The sequence below is a fragment of the Gobius niger genome (assembly GCF_951799975.1).
Source record: "Gobius niger genome assembly, chromosome: 1".
Classification (NCBI taxonomy): domain Eukaryota; kingdom Metazoa; phylum Chordata; class Actinopteri; order Gobiiformes; family Gobiidae; genus Gobius; species Gobius niger.
The window spans coordinates 66,095,349-66,122,835 of record NC_136852.1 but is presented as its reverse complement, the minus strand read 5'-3'; the positions used below and the strand labels follow the sequence as shown (position 1 = coordinate 66,122,835).

General features: G+C 40.0%; 1 protein-coding gene across 1 annotated transcript in view; it reads left to right on the top strand.

Annotated features, from left to right (window-relative positions):
- Nucleotides 1–27,487, top strand: part of ipo11 (importin 11) — a 192,158-nt gene that overhangs the window by 77,930 nt on the left and 86,741 nt on the right. Inside the window, exons 20-22 of the mRNA XM_079552025.1 lie at nt 758–871; nt 3,745–3,860; nt 5,723–5,799. Coding sequence (XP_079408151.1) covers nt 758–871; nt 3,745–3,860; nt 5,723–5,799 — 307 coding nt within the window. The remainder of the gene's footprint in view (nt 1–757; nt 872–3,744; nt 3,861–5,722; nt 5,800–27,487) is intronic.

Here is a 27,487-nt window from a genome sequence, read left to right as displayed (position 1 = left end):
CGCTGCCAACCCACAAATTAGATCCTGGTGCCGCTACTGTCCTGAGGTCCTTCATAGGAAATGCTTTCCTCAGTTCTCCATCTCTTGCTGAGCTTAATCCTTTCACCGCCAAGTGAAAACACTTAGTTTAACGACAGCCACATGCGCCAGTGTATTGTTTTTTATTCTCTTCATAGGAGGGACTTTCTAAGCTCCCTGGGAGTTGTAAAGATGTTATTGACCATACTACTAAATACCTGGGAAAAGCACAATACCCCTCTTTAACTACATCTAGGAGTCTTTTAGCTGTTATTTAAAGTGTCATTGTGAGAAATACCAAGGCTAAAGTGTCTCAAAGTAAACTGTGAAATCTCTCTGCCTGTGTCCCCACTTGTTTATGCAATATCTGTGTTGGTTCTTGTTATGCCTTTCACTCTGTTTGCTTTTCAAGTAGCATTACGCTCAAAAGTTCGGAAACAATTTTTATGTATTGTTTTTTCTGTGTTCTCAACATGATTTACACTGTATGATTCACAAAAATCCACTGTGTCTTTTTCATCTTACATTACTGACCCAGTTATCTTGGTTTATAGAGTCTGGTGATGTAGTTGTAGTATCTTTAGGCCCAGTCAGTCAATTTTTGTGTTGTGCTGTTAGACTACTTATCAAAATGACTGATAACCGAATACGAAGTTTTCAAAGCTTCTGGAACTGAAGATACCGTGACATAATTGTTTCTTTGTCTCACTGACTCATCATCAAGTTTTTTTTCTTCCAGATCCGACCATACGTAGGCTGTCTTGTGCAATACTTGCCTCTGCTGTGGAAACAGTCTGAAGAACACAACATGCTCCGATGTGCCATACTCACTACTCTCATCCATCTGGTTCAGGTACGGTTCACAGTCACCAGGAGGATAAACATTAAGCCTTCTGCCACCAGCACTATTTGCAATAATCACTTTGTAAACTATACCTTTTGGTTCGTGTTGCGTGTTCTTGCATCTGTTTGCAATCTACGCTCATAGTAATTTCATCTTACATCATTTGCTCAGTTCAAAAGTTTGTGCCTTTAGAAACATGGGTTCTGAAAGTTGTCAGACCACTTTGAATGATTACTATTTTTTATTTTTTTTCTTCTGCAAAAATTCAGCTGTGATTATCTGGAAATAAATTAACACTCTCACTCTGAACATTTATAAAAGGTTGTCAATTACCCATGACATGGAGCATTTTCTGTATTAAACTGCATTATAATGTTGGAATAAGCCCCATAGTATCTCCACAAATCTTTTCTTACACTTCACTATCTTATTATCATTGAATGCACAGGCGCCCTTTTCTGTTTTTCTTCTTGTTTGTTCTCTTCGAGCTCCTCTGACTCCTCTGACTCCTCTGACAGAGTAGTTAAGAGGGTTGGGTTTGTGTTCAAGAAGGAAGAGAAGTTTCAAGGAGAGCCGTGCTTTTTCGAGGGCACGTTCAAAGCCAGTGTAAATGTGGCTGTCACTGCCACGGAGCCGCCGCTTGTCATACGAGAGTAGTATCAAGGACAGTGTGGTATTTTTAACTTGTTTTCTGTCCACTTTGTTTCGTCACTGGTTCATATACAACTGTAAACTCGCTGACAGTTCTCAAGGGTAGGCCTCTTGCTCTCTTTGAGCCGTATGCAATTGTTGACTTTTTCTTTTCTTTTTCTTGGGGGTTGTAAATAACTGTAGAGCAAATCTATATAGAAGAATATGAAAAATGACCCAGCTGATGAATATTGACACAACCAATAGCCAAGTCAATTCAAGTATTTAAATGAGAGACCCAAAATGTGCTGCTGTGTGCAATAAAAGCAGCTCGGGACACTGTGTCCACTCCAAGAGTCGCGCTTTGCAGGAACATAATGTTAACCAGAGGCGAAAAGGAAAGGATTATTTCGTGTTCAAGGCTCTGATTTTCTCTTGTTACTTATTTTTGTCAGTTGTTTAAAATATCTCAAAATGCTTAATTGCGCTGTAGTCAACGGCTTTAACGTTTATCCTATTCTAAACTTCTGAAACTTTGGAAGAAAAACAACATTTATTGGAAAAGTCTCTTTCCTTGAAACAATCAAATTTGTATTCAGGCTAGATGTTCCCAAATGATTTAGAAGAGTTTATTCTCAGGGAGCTACGTTAAATAATTTGACTAGCAACTAAAACAGGGGTAGGCAACGTCAGGCCCGGGGGCCAAATTCGGCTCTCCAGCATAAAACCTTTGGCCCCTAAGAGAGTTTTGAAGAAACATTAATTCATAAATCAGAGACCAAAAATGTGAAAAGGACTCTAAAATGTGGAAAATACTGTAAATATTTTCACATTTCCCAGCAAAACACCTGATTAGGTCCTATATTATGTGCAAAACTTATATTTGTAGAAAAAAAGGTGCTTACTTTGGGCTACAATAGTGAGTTTCGGCCCTTGGTCTTTTGGCATTGAAGAAAATCGGCCCTCCATGACACAAACTTGCCTACCCCTGAACTAAAATATCATTAAGGGAACAGGCCACTGTTTTCGCATACCGAGATATCTTCTTACTCGAACTCAGACGAGTTGATGCGTACCTGTCTGGTCTGTCCGGTTACCTGAGCGTTTACCCGATCCAAGTATAGTTATACAAAATTAAACATGCTGATTTTCTAAGCGGATTAAAAGGGGTTCTATACAGTGAGGGATGATGTATAGAACGTTGGTCATTATCAGGAAAATAAGTACCATCAGATCCGTTTCACCCTGTCGGTACTTACTTTCCCGATATTACGAGCACAAACTCTGTTGCCATTGGCAGCGGTCATTATTTTTTCAGAGGTCCTATAGCAGAAAATAATGAATAGCATTGGAAAATGCCATTCAAATCAATGGTTGCATTGTGAAGAGCCATATAATAAGGCATGATAATACCTAAGGAGCACTTGGACTTTACTGCACGGATGTTGAAGTGCTCCTAAGATATTATTACGCCTTACAATAGTAAGTAGTGCCCCTTTTTATCCGCTTAGAAAATCGACATGTTTAATTTGTGCAATTATACCTGGATTGTGTGAATACTCACGTAACCGTATTTAAATAGGGGAAATGTGGAAGAGCTTGGTCGCTTCTAACTTCACCCCCGTTTGGGTCCATGAGGAGAGGAGGAGAGGCTAAATGCTAACAACATGTTTTTGCATGACTGAGTGCACGCGTAAAGACCGGACAGGTACACATCAACTCGTCTAAGCTCAGGTAAGAACATATCTCAGTATGCAAAAGCGGTGGCCTATTCCTTTAAACCCGATTTTGAATATGAATATAATAACTATGATGATTTTACCGTGGGTATCTCTAGTTGTTTGCATCTGTATTTGTTTGGGTCCAGGTTAGTTTGGGAACCTCCAGCTTAAACTTCTGCACTGCTGTCACCACTTCCAAGTTAACCCACAGAAAGTTAAATAAAAATTCAAACCTGCAAGAAGAAAAGGGGAGAAAAAGCTCTTGGGTCTAGCAACATAAAATAGCATTGCTGTAAAGGTTTTTTCCTCGACATTGCTTTGTTATTCAAAGTGAGAGAACTTCACTGCTGTTCATAAAGTATTCTCCGGTGCCACTGGTGATGCCTCAAGACCCCGCCTCGAGAAGAAACTATAAAGCAAAGTGAATTTGTTTTTCAATGTGCCTCGCCAGATAGTTATTCAAGTCGACTTTTCTTTTGTGATTTTGTGTTTTCGTTTAATCTTTTTGACGTTACGCACGTGTTGTTACAGGGCCTGGGGGCGGAGAGTAAGAACCTCTACCCTTTCCTTCTGCCTGTCATCCAGCTGAGCACAGACGTGTCCCAGCCGCCACATGTGTACCTGTTAGAGGATGGACTGGAGCTATGGTGAGGCCATACACTATTTTAAGATATTTGAAGATATTGCTTGGAATCATGACATTTCAGCATTATATAGGGAGCGTTACTATTGTGCTTATTTGACTGATTACCCGTAGATATTTGTTGACTGATTAGGAGGCACTACAAGAAGATATGAATAAATTGAATCTTGAGTCTTAAAGGGACTATATGGAGTTTAAAAATGTTAAAATTATGTATTTTTCTCCCCCTACATGTTTCAGCCATGTCCTAATGTGTAGAATGAGCTCAGACCTGTTCACCACAGCTGCCTCTAAAATCCTGCACTGTCACTCAAACAGTTGTTACTTCGGGTCCGAAGTGCCGTCATGCACGAGCTTAATATAGAACCTGCAGTTTTGCATAAGACCTGAGGTGGCAGTAGTGAGCATAAAATGACCAACCTGCATCTAGTCTCTCTAAGTTATGTTTTGTCAATATTTTACGAAACCATTTCAACACATTTAAACCAAAATCTTAAGCAGTTTGCTTTTCCATACAAATGTTTAAAAATGTGTCTACCACCACACTAGACGAGGCTAGAATGAAACTGAACGTAATTTACAACTAAAACCAAATTTTGCACATGAGTTCATTTGGAAAAGCAGATATCTCCAATTTGGATAATTGTTTCTGTACTTGACAACAAAACTGAAGTTGTGTGATTTTAATTAAGAACACGTGACTTTGTTTTTACTGAAAAAGTCTGGTAATGAAAAACACGGCTATGTAAAGAGAATGTTGAGTTTTCTCAATGGCACTGTTTTTGCAAATTAACTCTTCACAGGCTTTTGTATTGAAATCTAATGTGGCAATAATTATTATTATTATTAATGTTAAAATCTAGTTTATTCCTTTTCAGAGAGCCTTGTACTGAATAGATTCCCTTTGGCTTCCCTTGTTACTTTTGCTAAAAGCTCCTTGAAGCCATGAATTTTGAATAAATAATGAATTATTTCAATTAAACTAAAATATCTGTGTCAAAATCAATCCTGTAGATGGATTATAATCAAGAGTTTTGGTAAATAAGGAGTATCAAAATAATAAACTAATTTCATATTGCGCACACGTAGTCTGGCGAAAAGCTGCAAATTTTCAGATCTACCACATAAAAAGACATTTGAATCCCTTTCAAAGATGCATATTTGGACTGACTTAGCCGTGTTGTTTGAAGTGAGATCAGTGGGCGATGTGTCTCACTCATGCTGCTTTGTTGTTTCAAGCATATGTTTTTACGCTGCGTCAGTAAAGTGCATCCACATTTTTCACGCATGTGCTCAGCACTGAGGGCTGACTGGAATGAAAGAGAATTAGTTTGTGTTGTCCTCTGCCTTCATCTTGCTCTAGTATTTTCTGTGTTGTCTATCCTTCCTCCTGAAGTCCTAAAGGTTTGTTTACTCGACAAAGCAATGCCTCTTTGTGTAACAGCTTTATTTGTCTAGCGGCAACTTACCTTACCTTTTTTATCCTTTTTTTTTTTTTTTTTTTAATATGTGCACAATAATGGCATATGCTGCTTATATTTATTTCTGTTGTACTGTATTTAATCAGGCAAATAGACCTCCAACACACAGAGATGGAACAGCATACACCCAGTCCAAAGTAGAGTAAGGAGGTTGTGTTTGTCTAATAGTCCCATTAAATGTATTTATTTTTTAGCTTTTGACCAGTTTCCTCGTCATAAGGGTGTCTTAGAGTTGTGTTTCGTATCATACTGGCTGAGCAACATTATGCACTGCTTTCCGTCTCGCCCTTTTATCCTGTGTATAATTTCCATTTCTCTTCTTTCCCATGCATGTCTTCCAAGTTCCTTTGCACTGGCGGTCTCATCTGTCCCTGTATTTGCACAGGTTGGTGACTTTGGAGAACAGCCCTGCCCTCACCCCGGAGCTGCTCAGAATCTTCCAGAACATGTCGGCTCTCCTCGGTGAGCGCACACGCACGCACGCACGCACACACACACACACGCCTGTGCTCCCAAGTCTGTGTGCCAGCTCCAGGCTTTGTCTTTGTGAGGGTAAAGAGCATGCAAAAAATGTTTATTGCGTTATAGAAATTTGTTATTCATACATCTCAATAGGGAAATCTGATATTCAATGATATTCAGTGCAGTATAGTACAGTCAACTTTTTTTTTTAACCTATACAGTAACAGCTTTATATAATCAACAAGATGTTTTATTTTTGCTTGGGGGGATTATGCAAAATTGGCTTTAAAAGATTTTTGTCATGTTATAATGTTCTCTATTCAAAAACAAACCTCTGCACAAGGGATGCTGAAATAGTTTAAGTCTGCAAAAGTTTTTTTGTTCGCACAAAATACAGCAGCAGCATGCTAATGCTAGCGTCAAATCATAGACTGGGACAGATTGGGTCATGTAAAAAAGATTTTTTTAAGAGAAAATTGATGAGGTCCTACATATCCAGGAAAGGCCTTGCTCACCTCTCGATCTCTTGCCAAGCTTAATCCTTTCCACACTCGCCATAGCTTCACTAAAGCCACATGGGTCGCAGTGTCTTTCTTTATTGAAACAGCTGAGCCGGAAAAGGGAGCAAGAGGAAGTTAGGTGGGAGGGTCTTACAGTGAAATCGCTTGAAGATCAGGAACTACTGGATATCGTATTTCTGCTCTTTTAGGTCAGTATTCCTAATCATTAGATAAGAATGATAAAGATGTGTTTGAGATGATTACCAAATACCTGCAAAAGGCAGTGTTGGAGACATGCCAACACATTTTTTGTATTGCAAATATGATGATTGATTAATGAATTGACATGAGGTACCTCGACACTCAACACTAAACGCAGTAGGCTTTCATTTTGTTTTAGAACTGTAGTTTTACTTACGCTTCTGTTCAGAGTGGAGTGTGAACAGAGGCAGTAAAGGAAATCTACGTAATGTGAAATTCCATATGAGGGTCTGACCAGTACAACAGGAAATATACTGTCTTCTATTTGAATGAAAATAACTAAAGGGTAGTAAAACAGTTATTACACTTTTGACTTTTACATTTAGATTTTAGACTTGTATTGACTATTTATAGGAGTCCAGAACATGCCACCCTGTAGCATACAAACAAAATTGGTATGCTACAATATTTAATCTGGCTACAGTCAACAACTAGCAACTAAAAGCTTCCAAATGCCAAATGGTTTGGCATTTTCGAATAGTTGTGAGACCAAATAGGTGTGTAGATGTTTGGTTCAGTTTTCATGGACTTGCCATCGTTAACATCTCTAATCAGCAGAAACCATGTCAGAACTGCTCATATCTGAGAAATAACCCAGTGGACAAACTTGTGGTTCAGAAAGTCGCCACTCCATTACTAGTTCCTGCATGATGTATTAATTGATCTGATTTGAGTTAATAGAAATTGGCGGGATAAAAAAGAAACCTCACTTGGTATCTCAGGAGCTTATAAATGCTACTGCAGGTATAAACAAAAGAATGGATTGAATTAGGAATGAGAGTTGAAGTAATAGGTTGACATGTTTCACAGCAGGTGCATTGAACTGTCTGCCGGCCTGGGCAGATTACAGATGTGGCACAGACTGAGCCGTTCCTGAGCTCGCTGCTGCTGCTGTGACTGGTGCCAGATTGGATGGAAGTGCTTGGGTGATTTATGGCGGGCAGGAGGGACAGATGGGCCACTGGAGCGCTGTGTGTTTGTCCGTGTGTGTATGTGAGGGGAAATAGAGAGCGGGGCAAGCTATTGATTTGGTGCCTCAGCTCATAAGAAGTCGCTTGGACTAATATGAACATGACTGGAGTCGGACCGGTGGCAGTGTGATATGAGCCCACTGTACCAGGGAGTGTGAGGAGAGCTATGGATGAAGAGATCCAGTTTCTGACACAGAGATATACAGAGATGTAGCATAATTAGACGCAATATAAACATGTTTTTTACTGGCATTTTATCTTTAGAAATACGGGCCATGGGAGAGTCAGTTCTTGAGATATTGCAAAACAAGGTCCCAGGTCTTATTGTACTTTGGATGGTGAGCGATTAGATCAGAATGAAGTTTTGTGTCGGTGAAGAGTTGGAGACTGGAGAGGTCACCTAATAGGGCTATGGAGGGGGAGAGTGGGAGGCTGAGGTCAAGGATTTTGGAGAGTTCTCCCATGACCTCCGACCAGAAGTGTTGGACTCGAGTATGCATGAAAATGGTAGTCTGTCTGGGTGGTGCAGTGTGCAAAAGTGTCAGGGTTTGAAAAGCCCATGTGGTTGGTGATGTTGGTTCTATGCAACATTTTGTATTGAATGTTGAACTGTATTTTAACTGTTATTTGACCTGGTGAAGATATTGTTACCCATACAGTATTTGTCCAGTATATTGTTGAGGTTTGGATGTTAAGGCCTTATTTCCTTTTGTCATGACAAAATCCAGCAAAAAAAGACAAAAATCCATCAAAAAAGTGACAAAAATCCATCAAAAAAGTGACAAAAATCCATCAAAAAAGTGACAAAAATCCATCAAAAAAGTGACAAAAATCCAGCAAAAAAAGACAAAAATCCATCAAAAAAGTGACAAAAATCCATCAAAAAAGTGACAAAAATCCATCAAAAAAGTGACAAAAATCCATCAAAAAAGTGACAAAAATCCAAAAATAAAAAATTTGAAAAAAAAATAAAAAATTTGAAAAAAAAAAATTAAATTGATTTTTTGAGATTATGCTAATTTTGTAATCGTTTACTGTTGTAATCGAAATCGGATTTTGGAGAGTTCTCCCATGACCTCCGACCAGAAGTGTTGGACTCGAGTATGCATGAAAATGGTAGTCTGTCTGGGTGGTGCAGTGTGCAAAAGTGTCAGGGTTTGAAAAGCCCATGTGGTTGGTGATGTGGGTTCTATGCAACATTTTGTATTGAATGTTGAACTGTATTTTAACTGTTATTTGACCTGGTGAAGATATTGTTACCCATACAGTATTTGTCCAGTATATTGTTAAGTTTTGGATGTTAAGGCCTTATTTCCTTTTGTCATTGGGTATTGCAAGCTTATCAGTTAAACCCATTTGAGACCTTCAAATTTCACAAGAGGAGCTACAGGAAACATAATAGGGCCAAACGAGGAGGTATCCGGGTGAGACTCACAGCGAAGCCGCACATGCCTTCTATTGTTCTGGCTGGAGAATAAAACAGATTAACATAGGGCTGCTCGATTATTGAAAAAATAATAATCACGATTATTTTTGTCATAATTGAAATCACGATTATTCAAACGATTATTTGTTGCCTTTAAAAAAATCCATCAAAAAAGTGACAAAAATCCAGCAAAAAAGTGACAAAATCCAGCAAAAAAAGACAAAAATCCAGCAAAAAATGAAAAAAATCCAGCAAAAAAGTGACAAAAATCCATCAAAAAAGTGACAAAATCCAGCAAAAAAAGACAAAAATCCAGCAAAGAAAGACAAAAATCCAGCAAAAAAGTGACAAAAATCCAGCAAAAATAGTGACAAAAATCCATCAAAAAAGTGACAAAAATCCATCAAAAAAATGACAAAAATCCATCAAAAAAGTGACAAAAATTCATCAAAAAAGTGACAAAAATCCATCAAAAAAGTGACAAAAATCCAGCAAAAAAGTGACAAAAATCCAGCAAAAAAGTGACAAAAATCCATCAAAAAAAGACAAAAATCCATCAAAAAAGTGACAAAAATCCATCAAAAAAGTGACAAAAATCCAGCAAAAAAGTGACAAAAATCCATCAAAAAAGTGACAAAAATCCATCAAAAAAGTGACAAAAATCCAAAAATTTAAAATTTGAAAAAAAAATAAAAAATTTGAAAAAAAAAAAAAATAATCGATTTTTTGCGATTATGCTAATTTTGTAATCGTTTACTGTTGTAATCGAAATCGTAATCGAATTTCGATTAATTGCACAGCCCTAGATGAACAGCTAAGCTCTTCACAGAAGATGGTGAAAGACTGTTGTGGAGCAGAGCAGGGGGAAGAGGGAGGAGAAGGTGGGGCTGACCAGTGCAGGACACCACGCTCTGAAACATGGACAAACCCAGGAGTTGCTGCACCATTTCAGAGGAGTAGTGAAGGCAGCCAGTCAGGTTTTCTCCGGGTGCTCCTGTTACCCAACCTCTAAAAACATGCTGGTCAGGTTGACCCACAGTGGTGGCGCAGCTCAGTCACAGCAGCTCAGGACTAACACCTGAACACAGTTTCGTTGTATGCTTGTACAGTGACAAAGTAATTACTTGCTTATTATGGTTGGTAAAGATTTGACTGATTTTAGACATATTTTAGAAGTTGAGGAGTGAGGGAGTGATGGTTTCAAAATTGTCATTATCTAAAAGCTGATTGAGGGTTTCTTTTATTTGTAAATATTGAAAGTGCTAACGCTGCTGGTAGATTATAGTTTTCGTTGAGAAGGTCAAAGGTCATGAGAGAGCTACCATCAGAGGTGCCCCAGTCTGGTTACTCGTCTTTGAGTAAGGCGCATTGAGTTGCCTTGTGTACAAAATGCGCGGTATAAATAAAGTTGCCTTGCCTTTCTTTCCATAAAAGGAAGTTAATGGGTTTATTTTAATGGGGTTGTGCCAAACTACAGTGCTGTAGTTGTGTGTTAAAGATTTTCTTTACAGTCCACCAGGAATTTAATGTTGTTTTTATTGTATTGAAGTTGAAGAAGTTATGGGTTTTGAAGGTGTTCTCAATAAATGGGAGCTAATGAATGGGGGATCTTTGCACAGGGCCTGTTCTATATCTATCCAGTTGGAGTTGTTGTTGGTTATCCATTTGTGAATCTGTCTTGCAATTTTCAATTATGGTACACATGAGCGTCCACCACGGACATCGTTGGAAAGGCAGAAAGTTGACTGCGCATAACAGATAATTACAGCGGGACAGTTGAGAAAAGAAAAGGTAGGCCTGACTCATCACTAACTCATTTACCTGTTTAATGTTACCTCTCTGAGCGTCAGTTTGGCACAGATTGTTGCCAAGTCTAATCAAATGAGCTTCTATTAGATGTGCCTAAATCTGTGTCTCCTGCTCCTCTCAAATCAACTTTTAAGCAATCTCCATTTTGATGTGTTTTAATGATAGAAAAATGTAATCGAAATATACCGTCTGTTCAAAAACTGCAAGCTTGCACATTATTATTATTTTTTTTTTTTGGTAATTGAAGTCTGCCTCTCCGACTCAACTGGAGCGAGTCACCTCCAGTAGTTTTTTATGCTGACATCTGGTGGTTGACTTATTTAGTCTGTGGAGAGCAGCAGAGGGATGTGCATCATTTAGAAAGACCGGCTGGCTTTGGTGTCACACAGAGCTCCAGGTATTTGGCCTGGGCTGCCCGATAAAGAAGCCCGCTCCATTACTCTAAACTGGAGCAGCAAATTCTCAAATTAGAATGCCAAGAGCCCTGCCTCGGCTAAACTGCCTGACTAACTCTACCCTGTGTATCGCTGCCACCTGACCCCGAACATTTCAGTGCTGTCTGGTCTTGTGCTTTTGATGAGTAATAGAAATTGGTCTGTTCTTTTGTTGGCATTATACGCTCGAGTGTGAACAGTTATAGAGTCCATTAGTATCAATTTTTCTTCCATATTGTATTACCTCGTAATTTTATTTTATTGTCTGGAGCCCTCGCTAAATCTTACCAGGTCTAAATGGAGCGTAGCCCTCCAAGGAAACTGTTCATGACCAATCAGCACTAATGGTCTTTCCCCCTCAAAATATATGGTGGACATTTGTACTTTGCAGCTACAATATAAAGATGTTTTTCTACATTTACAACATGAAGCTTCGGCATTCATTACTGAAGACATTAAATGATCATATCATATTGATTATATTTGATGCAGGCGGAATCCTAGTAAATTTTACTAGGATTCCGTGAGCGGAATCCTAGTAAAATTATAAATTAAGATTCAACTATGTTATTGTGATTGACCAGTTTGATATAGTATGGTCCATTGAATTATAATCCATCCATCCATTTTCTTCCGCTTTATCCGGGGCCGGGTCGCGGGGGCAGCAGTCTCAGCAGAGATGCCCAGACTTCCCGATCCACACACACCTCCTCCAACTGTTCTGGGGGGACCCCGAGGCGACACCAGGCCAGCTCGGAGACATAGTCCCACCAGCGTGTCCTGGGTCTTCCATGAGGCCTTGTCCCACTAGGACATGCCTGCAACACCTCCCGTGAGGTGACCAGGAGGCATCCGAAACAGATGCCCGAGCCACCTCAGCTGGCTCCTTTCGACGTGAAGGAGCAGCGACTCTACTCTGCGCTCTATAATCTCTATAATAAGCGCTATAATCCACCTAAAGCAATTAATTTCTTTGTCAAACTGTGTCAATATCAATACATATTTCAGTCATTCAACAACCCCTGTCCATGTCCAGTCTTCAAGCTAAAAAACAACCGATAGTTAAGTTTAAATTACAGGTTTCGGTAAAAATTCGGTGAGAAAAAAGTTTCTCACCTTTCAGGAAGCAGAGCTGTTACTGTAATTGTTTACATACTTCTTGTCCACACCTGGCTAATTGTGTTAAGCGTCAGTGCTACTTACAGTTTTGCTTTTTTCCCTCACAAGCATTTGTGAACAGAATGTAAAGCAAAGAACAGAATTGCCCATTGGGATGAATAAAGTTGTTTTGATTTGATTTGATTTGAAGAGGCAAACTGAATTACTTTCTACAATGCATAAAATGAATTAAATAACAAGGGGGAAAAAGGCACTTTTAAATTATTTGTGTTTAGGCTCTATAAGAAAAACGGGGAAGCTCAGTCGAAAACAGACCGAAGCAGCTTATATTGGCCCACTTTTGCATGTGCCGCTTATTTCATTTAAGCATTTAAGATTTAAGCTAAACCACATCATCAGCCGCCTCTTGACCCTGTGTAGGTTGAATTGTGTTTAACTACGAAGTCTTTATTTACAGAATAAACACACCTTTTATCGCCCATCTTTTCCCACTCAGGGTCATATTCATCAAGTGGAAGCCGCATCCGCTCTATACATCTCAAGCTTTGAAACGCTGTCATTAGGTTAATGGAAGAGCAAAGTGAGCAATACATTATTATTATCAATGACAAAAAACTCATCACTCAGCTATTACGGGTGCAGCCAGAGATATGACACTCAATCCGTTCAGGTATTAGGAGGTCTCTCAGGCTCGTCATACGCCTGGACAAAACCCAGTGAAGGAACTTTTTGTTATAAAGCCCTCAAACATGAAATGTGTTCTTTTATTGCACCCATCACACATGGCACCGGTGAATCTGCCGCGAATGGTACAAAGGTTCTTAAAGTGTTCATATCTGTTAACATTTTGTTAGGCTTTTAACCATGCTGTTTCCTAATTAAAAACAGGCCTGGAATTGTGCTCTGTTTGACATAGGTTTGTGTAATCTTACATATTCAGATCATTTGCAAATCTATGTTCCACCAGCTGATGTCACAAGGTTGGATTCTACTCTTTGTGTTTGTAAAACCATACACCTCATCTAGACACATTTTCCCATCATTTCAGTGCTGAAATTGCATTCTACACAAATGTCACTTTTTTCCCCTTATTGAAAGTGCTTCTCTCCAGTCTATAGATGGGAGCAACATCTGGGCACTTTTGCTGAGGCCCCCCCCCCCTATGGGTGAAACTCTTCCTTCTACACTATGGCAGCAGAGACGAAATCTCAGATCTTTTCTCGCTATGGGGATAAAGTGCTCCAGTCAGTGATCAGAACCAGGGCTGAAAGATATAAGCGATGTAGATTGATCAATAAAACTACTCTTTTGTATTATTGTTATATGAATGAGTTACATGAATATCGAGATATGATATTTTGTCCATATCGTTGTCTAGTCTAATCAGAACCACATGAAAATTGCCTGTCTTGCTTATGAATACTATCAGTTTACTGGTAGTGGATGATCGGGAGCAATTTTATTTTGAGTGGAAAAATAATAACCAGCTTATCGATTGCTTCTCTGTCAAGGGTCATTATTGGGAAAATAGCTCTTCACCATGGCCTTCAGACATGCTCAGCATTAGGCCTAATAAAAGATTCCTTGGGTCTTAAAACGAACATTGATGTTTGCAATGGCAAACTAGCAAGCCGCTACATGAACCATGTATGTTTTGCTATGCACACACATTTTATTTCGTAACAAAAGAAAAGGGACAAAAGTAATGTAATGATCACAGTGGGGTTCAGCTGCTCAGTTTAAAATCCTTCTTTTGTATCATTTTCATCCATCCATCCATCCATCCATCCATCCATTTTCTTCCGCTTTATCCGGGGCCTTCCCGATCTCTGCCCATTCATTTCAATGAGCGACATCTTCTGTTTAGCCCAAAGGGGGGGTGCTTACTCCTCACTGATGTAGATGTTGCTCACATTGATGCGCCCCCAGGTAGTTTGTAAGTTGTGGTTGAATTACTTGTCTGTTTTGCATGCATAGACATATTGAGCGTCGATGTCATGTGTTGATAAAGAGAGATGTGATATTCGGCGGCCTCTCATCACAGCTGTCATCACAGACATGGGATCACCCTGTAATAGTTGATTTCTGCCACTCCACTGAATCCCTTGCTGAGCTTTTGAAGCCGCTTCTTCTTTCAAGCATGATTACTCACCCATGGCTTTCCAGAGACCTACTCAGTCTAGCACCAAAGGGAGGTGGCCTCTTTGCGATTTTCTTGGCTGCTGTATTTAATTTTCTTTTATTGTTCTTCTAGTCTGTGAGTGAAATTCTGACCAGTCCAAGCTTCTCACTTTTTCATTAGGTGGTGCCAATCTTTGCACCTCATGCCCTTCAGGTTAGTTTGTGATTTGAGTCGATTATCAGGCAGGTCTACACTATCATTTGGCAGTCACAGCTCATTGTTTGTAGCAAAAGCATTTTATTTACCAAAGGACATGAGCAATGGGCAGAAGTTGAATCGAATTGGCTATTTTCTCATGTTATCATGCAGCTTTAGTTGGGAAAATATTTTCAACACTGTCACGGATAGGGCAGAATAAACCACATAGTGAGGAAACCAATGTTCTTACAGTGATCCCAATATCCATTAGAAGCAGTTATCACAGTCAGACACGTGGCTCATTTTGTAGCTTATGTTGTTAGCCAAAGTGGATGGTGCAGCATATGCCCAGGGCTATTGTAGGCTTTTCTGACTAAAGCACAATCAGTGCTACAGCAGCTGCTTTGTAACTATGTGATGATAAAAAATGACTGCATATGCACGTGTGAGGAATGACATATAGGCATTGGGCGTCCATGGGACACGATTTGATATTTTGTACATTTTGAACATTATATGCTTTTGTCATCTTCAATATTAACCACAGTAAGCCAAGAGAAAGTCCAGTTTCTAGTTTGGTGGTTCACTGGTTTGGCAGGCGGGGAGGTGGCCAAGATAGCGAATACAAGCGGCCGAAATGAATTTCCTTCGCAGGGTGGCTGGGCGCACCCTTCGAGATAGGGTGAGGAGCTCAGTTACCCGGGAGGAGCTCGGAGTAGAGTCGCTGCTCCTTCGCGTCGAAAGGAGCCAGCTGAGGTGGCTAGGGCATCTGTTCCGGATGCCTCCTGGTCGCCTCCCGCAGGAGGTGTTCCAGGCATGTCCTAGTGGGAAGAGGCCTCGTGGAAGGCCCAGGCCACGCTGGTGGGACTATGTCTCCGAGCTGGCCTGGTGTCGCCTCGGGGTCCCCCAGAACAGCTGGAAGAGGTGTGCGTGGATCGGGAAGTCTGGGCATCTCTGCTGAGACGGCTGCCCCCGCGACCCGGCCCCGGATAAAGCGGAAGATGGACGGACGGATGGACGGATGGACGGATGGATGGACGGACGGACGGACGGACGGACGGACGGACGGACGGACGGACGGACGGACAGATGGATGGAGGTGGCCACATGTGCACACACCGGGCCGAATTAAAGTGAAATAAAGAAATGTCTGCCTAGCAGCAGGGGAAGGGGCTTGCCTCTTCTGGCATATTGTTTAACTGCTTTTAATCACATCTCTTAGAGCAACAGAGGGGGCCCAATATCAACCCTTGTTGTACCCCCAAATAAAAATGTATGATTTTTTATTGATTGATTTTATTGATTAATAACATTTATTTTCACACATTGTTTTCATGATGTTCTGCGTACATGCATTGTTTTCATTTATATTGCAAGCAATACCAAGATTCAAATTCCTGAATAACGCATATGATTCTGTTTGCCAACCCCCTGTTATCACATTGTCTGTAAGCGTGATTTGCATAGTTCTTTTGCGTCTGTCGTTTTGGAATTATTACAAACCTATAAAGCCGTGAATTCTCTTGTCGAGCTATGAACTCGTCCTCAGACTGTCAAAATGAAGTCGTAGAATTTGATTGCCGGCGCGGTTCCCTCACTATGGTCACATTAGTGGAGTTGAGTGTGGAAATGGCAGTGAAATAGGCAGATGCAGAGTTATTTTGTCAGGCTGTTTGTATTCAGACGAGGACACTTAGGGTGGTCTGGGTCCATTTGCACAAGTGAGGAGGGGAGATGATGAAAGTCTTATTGAGCTCGGTGCTGTCTGACCTGCTTCAATCCCAGAATGAGATTTCAATTCATTTCTCCGTGAATAGTGGTGGCTGTACCTCCCCTTGTATTGATATTCAGACACAACTCTCCCTCAGAGGATATTGCTACAGTATGTGTACGGCTTATCAGCGAGACAGGCCCACGTCTGCTGGAACATTATGAGGGGCAGACTGTAGGCTTGCGCAACTTCACTCAGAGATGGAAGATTAGCTGCTTGTTCTGGTTATTTAGCAGAAAGAGTGGCATTAGTTTACCAGAAAAATAGGCCCTTTTGCCTAGTATTTATTTTTGTTTTAACTCAGAGACCAGACTTACTTATTTGGCAGGGAGGGTGTGAGCACATATTTAAACAGTGGCGTTGTCTGTGTCGGGCTGATCCCAGGTCCTGTCGTCCCCCTGTCCGCTGTGGTCCACTATGATCCGCTCCTGCCTATGGAGCCGCTGTCCTGACTTTTCCCTTGCTTTCAAGATATTGACAACATAAATATTTGCAAGAAATGTAACTTGAGACTTATAGTCTGTAAATGCCCGTAAGCCTTGTAATTCACGGTTATCGCTCAATATACTTCAGTGTTCACGCTCCGCTGCCTGAACTCGCTCACACATTTCAATGGCGGAGTGGTTTGTTTGGTAGCCGAAATTAGGAGCCTGATTGACCCACGCATGCGCAGTCGAGGTGGGCATTGGGCTTATTGGAAACCGTTTATTTATGTAACATATTCATTTTAAGCATTAAGTCAATGTAAGTTTAAGGGTAAAACATTTTGATGATGAAGGCCAACAATACTATATGTTTTAGAATATCGGAGTATGCAATATACTATTACTGGATTTATGTTCCATTATTTAATTTCCCCATATTCATCTATTTAACAGTTAATATTGACACAATAAGTCTGTGTTTTGCAGAAAAACAGAAGGAACCAACATCAGCATTTGAGTGTAAATTCACATGGACTTTCTACAAAGTCCAAGCAGGGCTCACCTCATTGACCGATGATAATGAACAACTGAACTAATAATGCTAACAGCTTTGACTAAACTCCAATACAATAAACTCAACTGTTACATTTAGCTTGAGTTTGATTTTCCTTTTTTACCAAGTGTCAAAAGCTTGTCAGTTGCTATTTAAAACCTGTACTTGCTGGTGCAGCTTATCAAACAACCAGGGCTGCATGGCCTGCCGTAGGGTCATTCGGCGCAAAATACAAATTGGATTAATAAAAAACACGGACTGGATTAATAGTAATAAATTGAACGGATTGAACGGCCGAAGTATGTCATAAAACACAAACCAGATTTATACGATACATGATGCTATACATGAGTTTCTAATAGACTAGCGGAACAGATTTCATTAAGACGCTTGTTTTAACAGAAAAAAGGCTATCGTCCTGACGGGCGTGTGGCACTGATGGTGGTTAGGTTGTAGAGAAGGTTTTCAAGTTGTCATCTGAACTGGGTTGTTCTGAATCAAAAACTTTTCGCCTCTCATTCAAAGGCTTCTTTAGTTCAATTGTGTCTTTCTGTTGGCTTGCTGGATTTGTATGCCCCTCCAATAGGAAAGAGTTAGACTTGCCATCATACCATTTTACCCTGAGCTAGAGTGTGTGCGTGTGTGACTGTGCGTGTGTGTGTGTGTGTGTGCGTGTGTGTGTGTGTGTGTGTGTGTGTGTGTGTGTGTGCGTGTGTGTGTGTGTGTGTGTTTGTGTGTGTGTGTGTGTGTGTGTGTGTGTGTGTGCGCGTGTGTGTCTCACTATCATGATTGTGCCCAGGTTTTGGCCTTAATTTGTGGCTAAAGAAGGCTATTGTACGGGGCTAGCTGAATATTAGACCTCCGTGTCTGGTCATTGACAGGTTTTCTTTCTCTACAAATATGGGTTCTTACTTTCTTCTCAAACCAACTTGGAGTACAGATGTACAAATCATAACTTGATAACTTTATCTACCATAGAAAACTCCTGTGTAACTTGGAGCTTTCACAAACTAAGAATGAGGGCTTAATGGACTTAGTCTATAATTATAGACTTATCGATTTGTCACCCAAGTATTTCAATCACATTTGTAGCACTGTTATGTTAAGGGAAAAACTACTGAAAAAGGGTGTTCCACTTTATTATGTAGATCATAATTTTCAAGCAATATGGGAAAGAAAAAGGGACTTTCTGCTGATGAAAAGCGTGAAATAGTTGAATGCCTTGGTCTAGGTATGAAAACCTTCGATATTTCATGAAAGATTAAGTGTAATCATCGTACTGATAAGAGATTTGTGGATGATTCAGAGCACACTCCGTTTTGTGCCGATAAAGGCACAATATGGACGGTTTCTGTCAGACAAACACATCAGATTAGGAGAACAGATGCCACAAAGCAGCATACAGGTATTTGAAGCTGCTGGTGCCTCTGGAGTCCCCCAAACATCAAGGTGTAGGACCCTCCAGAGGCTGCAGTTGTGCATAAACCTTCTATCCGGGCCTCCCCTAAACGGTTAATTGAATGCTGATGAACAGAAACGGCTGCAGTGGCTCAGAAATACATGAGGACTCATTTTCAAACAGTCTTGTTCACTGATGAGCGCCGTGTAGCCCTGGATGGTCAAATCAATGGAGTAGTGGATGGGTGGTGAATGACCACAATGTCCCAACAAGGCTGTGACGTCAGTAAGGAGGGGGCGGAGTCATTTTGGGCCAGAATCATGGTGAGAGAGCTGGTCGACCCTATTAGGCCCTTTTAAGCTCCCTGAAGGTGTGAAAATGACCTTTGAAAAATATGTGGAGTTTCTGACTGACCACTGTCTTCTATGCTACAAAAAGAAGAGCCGTGCTTTCCCTAACAAAATCCTCTTCATGCATGACAACGCACCATGTCATGCTGCAAAGAATACCTCTGCATCACTGGCTGCTATGGGCAAAAAAGGAGAGAAACTCATGATGTGGACCCCCACCTCCCTTGACGTCAACCCTGTTGAGAACATTTGGAGCAGCTCTGGGAGGCTATTCTAACATCCTGCAAAGAAATCCAAGCAGAAACTGTCCAAAAACTTACAATTTTAAGGGATTTAAGAATTTTGAAGCTGCTATCACACAAGGGCTCCTATGGTAAAATATAACTTGACCTGTTAATATTTTTTTGATTGAAATAGCTTTTGATTTAAGTAAATATGACCTCCTAATGCTACAAATACAACAAATGACCATTTTCAGTTAATTACAAGCTTTAAAATGTATTGAAACGATGAGTTGCATAATAACTTGGAACAGTGGATTTTGAGTTTTTTACTATATTTATTTTTGAAAAAAATACTGTTATCACCACATTTAAATGATCCTCTACCAGTTAAAGACTTGAAAATTATGCTGACTCTCATTTGAGTTGACAATTTAGATCTCAATCTTAGAAAAATGTCATTTGCATAATAATTTGGAACGCAGTGTATATGCACTGTATTTGCAATCAGTAAAATTGGTATCTGTTCAGTAACAATTAATCTTTAGGATAATAATTTCTAAACAGACCCACAAAATTACTCTGCATTCCCTCAATGACCCCATAAATCAGATAGAGGACAGCTTGAGGACATCCAATGCCTTATGGTTTAGTCTATTACACTTGTTTATGGAGAAAGTCTAATAAAACCATACAAAGCCCATAAATATAGGCCACCATTAGCTTGCAGCAAATAAGCTCTCTACATTCAAATGAAAAGAAATCTTCTGCTGGGGAATGCATCGAGTTGGATGTCCTTGATAAAACACCAGCCTTAGCAGAAGTAAAAAAACAGGTATTTGCTATCCGAACTTGACGAGGCAGTTTTGTCCATGCCGTGGTGGCTTGTGACCCACTAAATGAAGCATCATGTTTGTGTCTGTGCTGAGCTCCCAGTGGCACGGGCTAAAAGCAGTGATCTGAAAGGTGCTGATCGGTTGCCGCCAGAGAGCTCTGCTTTTAGCTTTAGGCCAATCTCAACTCGCGTTGCCTCTTGTGCAGTTGGGATTTCACTTTTGAGAACACCACTTTGAATCTATGCACATTGATTGAGTGTAAACTGTTTATGGTGTCTGCATTCTAAAAAGAAAATAAAGCAGTAGCTGGATTTTGATGGTTTTCACATTTTTTTTTAAAATTTGAACTACATCATAACTGGTCCAACTCCAGCTGGTCCGTCCACACAAAAGGGCCAGACAGCTGTTGTAGAGCCCTCATCTCATTCAAAGCACTTCAGTCTGCCTGTCAATCAATGGGCCTGTCCTGAACTAACCTATTCCCTTGCCCTTTGCCTTACCACTTCGCCTGTCATTTTACGTCCCATTCAAAATCAACTGAGTGCGTGTGGCTGATAAAACCCCAGACAAAGCACTGCAACTTCACAAGCAACATTCCAGTTCCATATTTCTTTCGTTCTGTCAATATTAAAGGGACTACACGGAGTTTAAAAATGTTCAAATTAAGTATTTTCCTCCCCCTACATGTTTCAACAATGTCCTAATGTGTAGAATGAGCCCAGACATATTCACCACAACTGCCTCTAAAATCCTGCACTGTCACTCAAAAAGGTGTTAATTCGGGTCCGAAGTGCCGTCATGCACGAGCTTAATATAGAAGGTGCAGTTACACGTATGATCTGAGGTGGCAGTAGTGAGTATAAAATGGCGAACTTGCATCTAGCCCCTTTAAAAGACTAAAGGGAAAAAATCATGTTATATCAGATACATTATTGATTCTGGGAAGCACAATCGAACCAAACGTAAAGTCATTTAAATTTGTGAAAATGCAAAGATCTGCACTTGCAACATGGCCACTGTGCATTGCGTTCTTGTGTGACATGTTCACAGATTAGTTCATTCAAAATAGGGATATTAGCGCCAGATGGCTGTGCTTGGAGCGATATGAAGTGCACTCACGGTAAAGGGGCGAGTCTGTTACGGCAGGGTGAGGGGGCTGCTTCTAAAATGAGCGCTGTGCTGTAGGGGAAGGGACTTAGGAGAGGGAATTGGACCCAATTGGGAATGGACAAATATGCCGTTATGAAAATCTGACTGTTTTTTGAGTTCATGATTGTTCATCGCTTTCTATTACAGTGATAGAGAAGCACCTTTAGTTGTCCATCTTCAGCGGCTTGTATCTTAAGCAACGCTGGTCCTTTTAAAGGGACAATAAGGGAGTGTTTATCAAGTGACCCTGACCTTTTTGAAATGTGTCCTTTTTCTTTTATCATCCATTTTCTGTATTGTTGGAAGTGACACACAGTGAGTGTTGTGATGTGTTTGTGCAATATCTGTCTGAGGTTGCAGCAAATCAGTTGCCCTTGAGGGATCAATAAAGTTTTCTGAATCGAAATAAGGAGTTTAAAAATGTTAAAACTAAGTATTTTCCTCCACTTACATGTTCCAGCCATGTCCTCATGTGTAGAATGAGCTCAGACCTGTTCACCACAACTGCCTCTGAAATCCTGCACTGTCGGTCAGAAAGGTGTTAATTTGGGTCCAAAGTGCCGTCATGCACGAGCTTAATATAGAAGGTGCAGTTACACGTATGACCTGAGGTGGCAGTAGTGAGTATAAAATGGCTAACTTTCATCTAGACCCTTTAAGGCTAGAGCCAGGTACCGTTAAAACTTAACAGTATAGTGTAGGGTATGAGGGTTTATTAATCAATTAATCTGTTTATTAATTAATTAATTAGTTGTAGATTAGCCTTAAAATTTAACGGGGCACCAGTTCGGAAAGCGAACAAAATAAAAGTAAGAATAGGAGGCTAAACTACAGATTTATCTGAAGGAAATGAGGTCTTGGACGTACACATGGACCCTTATTCTGGAATAATAAACACAGACATTACCAAAGCAAACTGTGGTTTATGGAGGTTTAATGATCAAAATCAATTAACAGACGGCATTGAATATTAAAGTGCAAACAGAGTAACCTAGAAGGCTAACAGGATGAATAATCAGATAAAATGTTCTAAAATTGTATCTGAAAGTCAATAAGGTGGTTTTCTGAGAAGTTATGTGAGTCTTATTGAGCTAGGTCGGTGAGATACGCTTACGACCGTGAGAATGGTTTCCACGCCAACATGGTCTGGTGTTCCAAATCCTGGTGTCCGACGGCCTGTGGTCTCTCGCGTGGCGATTCTCAAGCTGAGGCAGGCGAGGCTGGGGTCTCTCTCTCCAGCTCCTCGGGGCCTTGGGGTTTGGATTGACCAGCTAGACTCAAATTGGTTTCGCTGAAAGCTCAGCGATCAAAAATGTTGTTGTCTTGTAGGAAAAATGCAAATGTTCTTAAAAGAAGTAACTGGTAGTTACAAATCACGTCAAACGACGGGCTCAAACTTAAAGTTCTTGTGGTCCATCTGAGACAAAGGAGAGGTCAGAGTTCAGCGGGGGATGTCATCCTGCCGTCTCTCCTTCTCCAACCCTCTCAGAAGCGCGTTTTTTAAAGAAGAGCAAGGGTAAGGGGAGTTTCTGGCTATTTCTCCTTCCTTTATACCAAGGGGGCGGCCCCTTTTTCTCCGTGGATTCGACCAATCGATTCACTCCGTAACTCGATATGACGATCCAAAGTAGGAATGTCTTTGGGAGAGAATTCAAGAAATACATTTCTATTGCGATAAACACATTAACAACTTCACAACTTTCCAAACAACATTTCGACAGTATGTTTGTACATTGCGTCTTTGTTGACCTGGGGAAGAATTCATCATTAGAACAGATTGGTTGAGTTCATTCTCACTGTCCATGAATTGAAGAATTGGCTTATTACTCAAATCGGATGTTTGAGATTCAGTCTTTAGTCCAATTCGAAGGTCAATAAAGAGTTCTCGTCTGGTTGTGAAGTCTAAAGGAAAGATCGTCACAGTCTTTTTCTTGTCCCGAACTGTGTTCAATCTGGTAGGCCATTCACAAGAGTGAAGACGCGTCTTGAAGTGGGGGTTTTGGTTATCTCTGGAATGCGGTAACCACGGTGAAGAGGGCAATAGGTCACCCACATGCTACAATAGTATCGGACAAACAAGTTTAGGTACTACTGGTGTCGAACAAATTAAAGCATCAAAAGCAGGCATAGAAAAAAAATATATCTTTAGAGCTAAGTTTCGATGTTGGGTCCAGGGACATATTATAGTATAAATATTATAGTATAGGTATCAGAAAAACTATCATTCAGGTATTGTAAATCAAGCCCTATCTAAGACAGCATAGTGGTGGATTTTGTCATTTAAGGCCTGTTAAGGCCATTCCTATGGTTGTGCAAGATGGACGCACTTCACAATTGAACTAAAGTCACTTTGGTTGATTCTTGAGCTGAAATTAAAGTTTGGCCATTCAAATAAATCTATACTTTGTTCATGGTTATTGCAGGACAAAAGGAAACTCTTAATTTGTAATGGGTTTTATAATTATTTCTCATGAAAGTTTCCACCCAGCTGGATAGATCACTGTAGAATGTTTAAAGACTCTCATCCATCAGGCCTGTATTTTGTTCGACTGGGAAGAAAAGGTTTAATGAGGCTGCAAATACATTTCAGGAGAGGCACTATTTCACAAACTGTTGCACAGTGACGGCTTCAGTGCAGCCCAACCACTGCTGTAAAGTTTCTGCTTACATTTTTAATCACATTCTCTATATCAACAAAGTGGCACTGACATTTACTGCTATTTCAGTATGTGGAGATGAAAGTTCAGAGTGTTCACTGTGTTGTGACGGGAAATGTTTTCTTGGTTATTTGAATGTAAGGTGGTGGTTGAAGCACTGAAAATAAACATTAATGTTTAAGGCCGAAATGGAGTATTTTACATATTTGTGGATAATGTTTATGAATACATCTTCTTTTGAATCAGTTTTCTTTCTTTTGTGTGGCTGCTTCCTGTTAATTTGCCGCTTCATGTGACAGGTCGCCTATATTTTTTGCAATCAAACTTTATGAACCACCAGAGTTTTGTAATATGTCTGTTTCTAGTGTATTGATCGTGTTACTGGTCTGAAGAAGGTCGTGGGTAAAGCTGCACATGGAGAGGGAATTGTTATTCAGGAAAATTTGTTTGAAGAAATTATGTAGAACAGCCAGTATCCCTGTGTTAAGAATAAGATCGTTCCTGACAGTACCACAGTAATATGGAAATTAATATAACATAATGTTTCCCAAATTAATAGTCAATAAATCATCTTACACTATCCTATTAATGCCTGGACCTCTTGTTGATCTGGTGCTTATCAAACTTTTCTGACCAAGTGCAATCTCTCAAATATTTAAAAAATTAAAAGATTTTTTTTTTTTTTGTCGATTCATTTGTCAATTAATTGAAATGATGTTTAGTTTAGTTTAGTTTTTTTTTTATCTCAATGTGTTTCTAAAGATAAACAGGAGATCAGCATCAACAAAAATGCTCTCCCTCTGCACACTCCAGACGTATCTATTAGACAGGTCCCATGTCTTTTCTATATTTGCCGTCTGAAACTGCATGTAAATAACAGGGTGTGTGAAATGAATGTTATTGGGTTGTTTCTATCAATAAACACTTGTGTGAGAAATACAATATTTTATACGATTTATGGCAAATTACATTTATTTTAGTCGTGGCTTGTCATCCAAAGGTAGCCATACCCGAAGCCATAACTAGCTCCTTGCAACAATCTCTGCTCCAGTGCTTGAAAACACTGCAAAAACACATTTGCAACTAAATAAATAGTCGCACTGCGCTTCTTCATTTTCTTTAGTTATTTCTGTCTTAGTTCTGGTTTGGAAAAGCAGTTATTATCCTTTCATTGGCTGCCACAGAGGCCGAGTTAGCCGTTACTGCCTCTGATTTTGAATATGCATGTGGACTATAGTGCTGACTAAATGGCTCGTTCCATTCCATTCTGAATTTGCACGAAACAGACGGACGCATACATTATGGTCATTACTGTAGTGTGGCCGGCAGATGGCTGAAGGGTAAAAACAACATATCAAATGAACCCAGGGCTGGGTGACCACATTTCCAGTCATATTTGCTATGAAGAAAGCACAACATACTCGCTATGTGGAGGGAGCATCAAGTGCAAATCAGTAGGACTAAAACATTTGAAAGGTGGCCAGGGCAATGTTTAAACCAAAGCCTCTTTATGAGCTCTTGATTTGAGATGTTCAGTTTTTTTTACCCTTAAATTAATTCTAACCTAACCTTATATTATTTGTGCATCTACATTGATTTGTAATCAAGGGGATTGTTTTAATTTAATGGAGCTTTCCATTTAAAATTTCAATGTTCACATGATTGAATGCCACATTATTTCAATGTCATGCGGTCTAAATCATTATGCCTCTTGTTCATTCTTCCGCCCCCTTGTGCGGCAAACAAAAGCATATTCAAGTCTATATTGATTTGATTTCAATCAAGCTTTATAAACGCTTTCGGCTGAAGGGAAACCCAAAACATTCCATAGATCTTTTCAATGCACTGTTCAGTTCAGTGAATCTATTTTCTCATACGGCACAGGCCTCAATATGACTGAAGGACGCACGATACAATTTGACACTTCTATTCAATTTCAGCCTAGTTACTGAGCATTTATGCAGCATTTAGATAGAACATTGTGCATGACTGTATTCGAGCCCAAAATGTGATGTAAATGAGACAATTCTGCTTGAGGAAATGATGCGCAATAATGCACTGCTGCTGATTCACTTTTGCATGTGTTACCTGTTTTGCATATGAGCAGACGCTTGGTAAATGACCCTCATGGTAACTTCGAAATGTGCAAAAGTTTTAGTCATGATTTTCCTAATTTTGTTCCATTTTATTTCTGTTTTGGTCCTGATTCAGTGTTTTTAATGTCTGGGTTTGGCTCACCAAGAAAGTTTATATGTCTATCATTTTGAATCAAATGAAACATAGAGTGTTGAAATGTTGCAGTATTAAAGGGCCTACATCATGCAAAATCGACTTTTTAGAGCTTTTAGCCATGTTGTTATGCTATTTCCTATCAAAGACACCCCCACAGTGGTTTTTGGCTTCATTCACGCAGTTCTCAGCAATCCTCCTGAATCCTGCTCTCTGAGCAGCTGCGCCGCCCTCTCCTGGTGAACGACTGACCTGTTCAGTTGTGTCGTCACAGCGGAACGGAAGTGCTCGGTGTCTGTAATGTAATGTCTTAATTCTATGCTTACAGCCTAATTTTTATTTGTAAAGCAGCTTTTTCATTATTTCTGTCGTAAGAGAGAAACAAAAACAAAAAAGGATGTGCCCGAGGTGCTTCCAAGTCAGCTGGGGCCAAAACAAACCCCCTGAGCGACTGAACAGATGTCATGTTCACGCTGCAGCTGTGAAGATGGAGCTCATTGTAACTTACTTTGAAACCACCTGTTCTTTATTCTTACGATAATGTCACGGAGAAAAAGAAGCGCGTACGAGGACTTTATTCAACTTTCCTAAAGAAGAGGCCACTCTTCAGAAGTTGTTTTTTCTCTCCGGGATTCGGCGACTTTCACCAAAATAGTGTTTTTCTGTGACTGTCTCCTCTTGATGGATGTTTGGTGAACCTTGGGTCAACTCCTTATAACTGCATCGTGAAGTGACTTCACTTATTGCTGTTTATTTATATTACGATAAAGTTGTATGTGCGGAGAGAGGGGGCGGAGTTAACTGAATCAAAGCGTTGTGTCTTCCAGGTTTGAAAAATACCTCCAGAAAACACTTATATTTATCACAAAAATGAGTGCTCCATAGTGGCAGAGGTACAATATATCATATAAATGCCTATACTTAACTTTGGAATGGCTAAAATAGCATGATACATATCCATAAATGATTGCAGCAACATTCACGGCTGTTATTGAATATCGCTATTTTATTCTCTTATTGTGCAGCCCTAAGCATGATCTTTACACTTGTCAGAAATATCAAATTTTCTCAGCTCTAATTTTTGTTGTAAGTTCTCCACTAAAACCATCATAATTATTTCAAGTGTGTCTTCCTACATAGGCTATGTGGTGCCTTACCAAAGGTCATTGTTGTGACAGTTTAAATTAGTTTCCCTGTCACCCGTTAGAGACTAAACAGCGGTCTTAGGTGTTAGTAGCTGTCAGCTTGTATTAGAGCC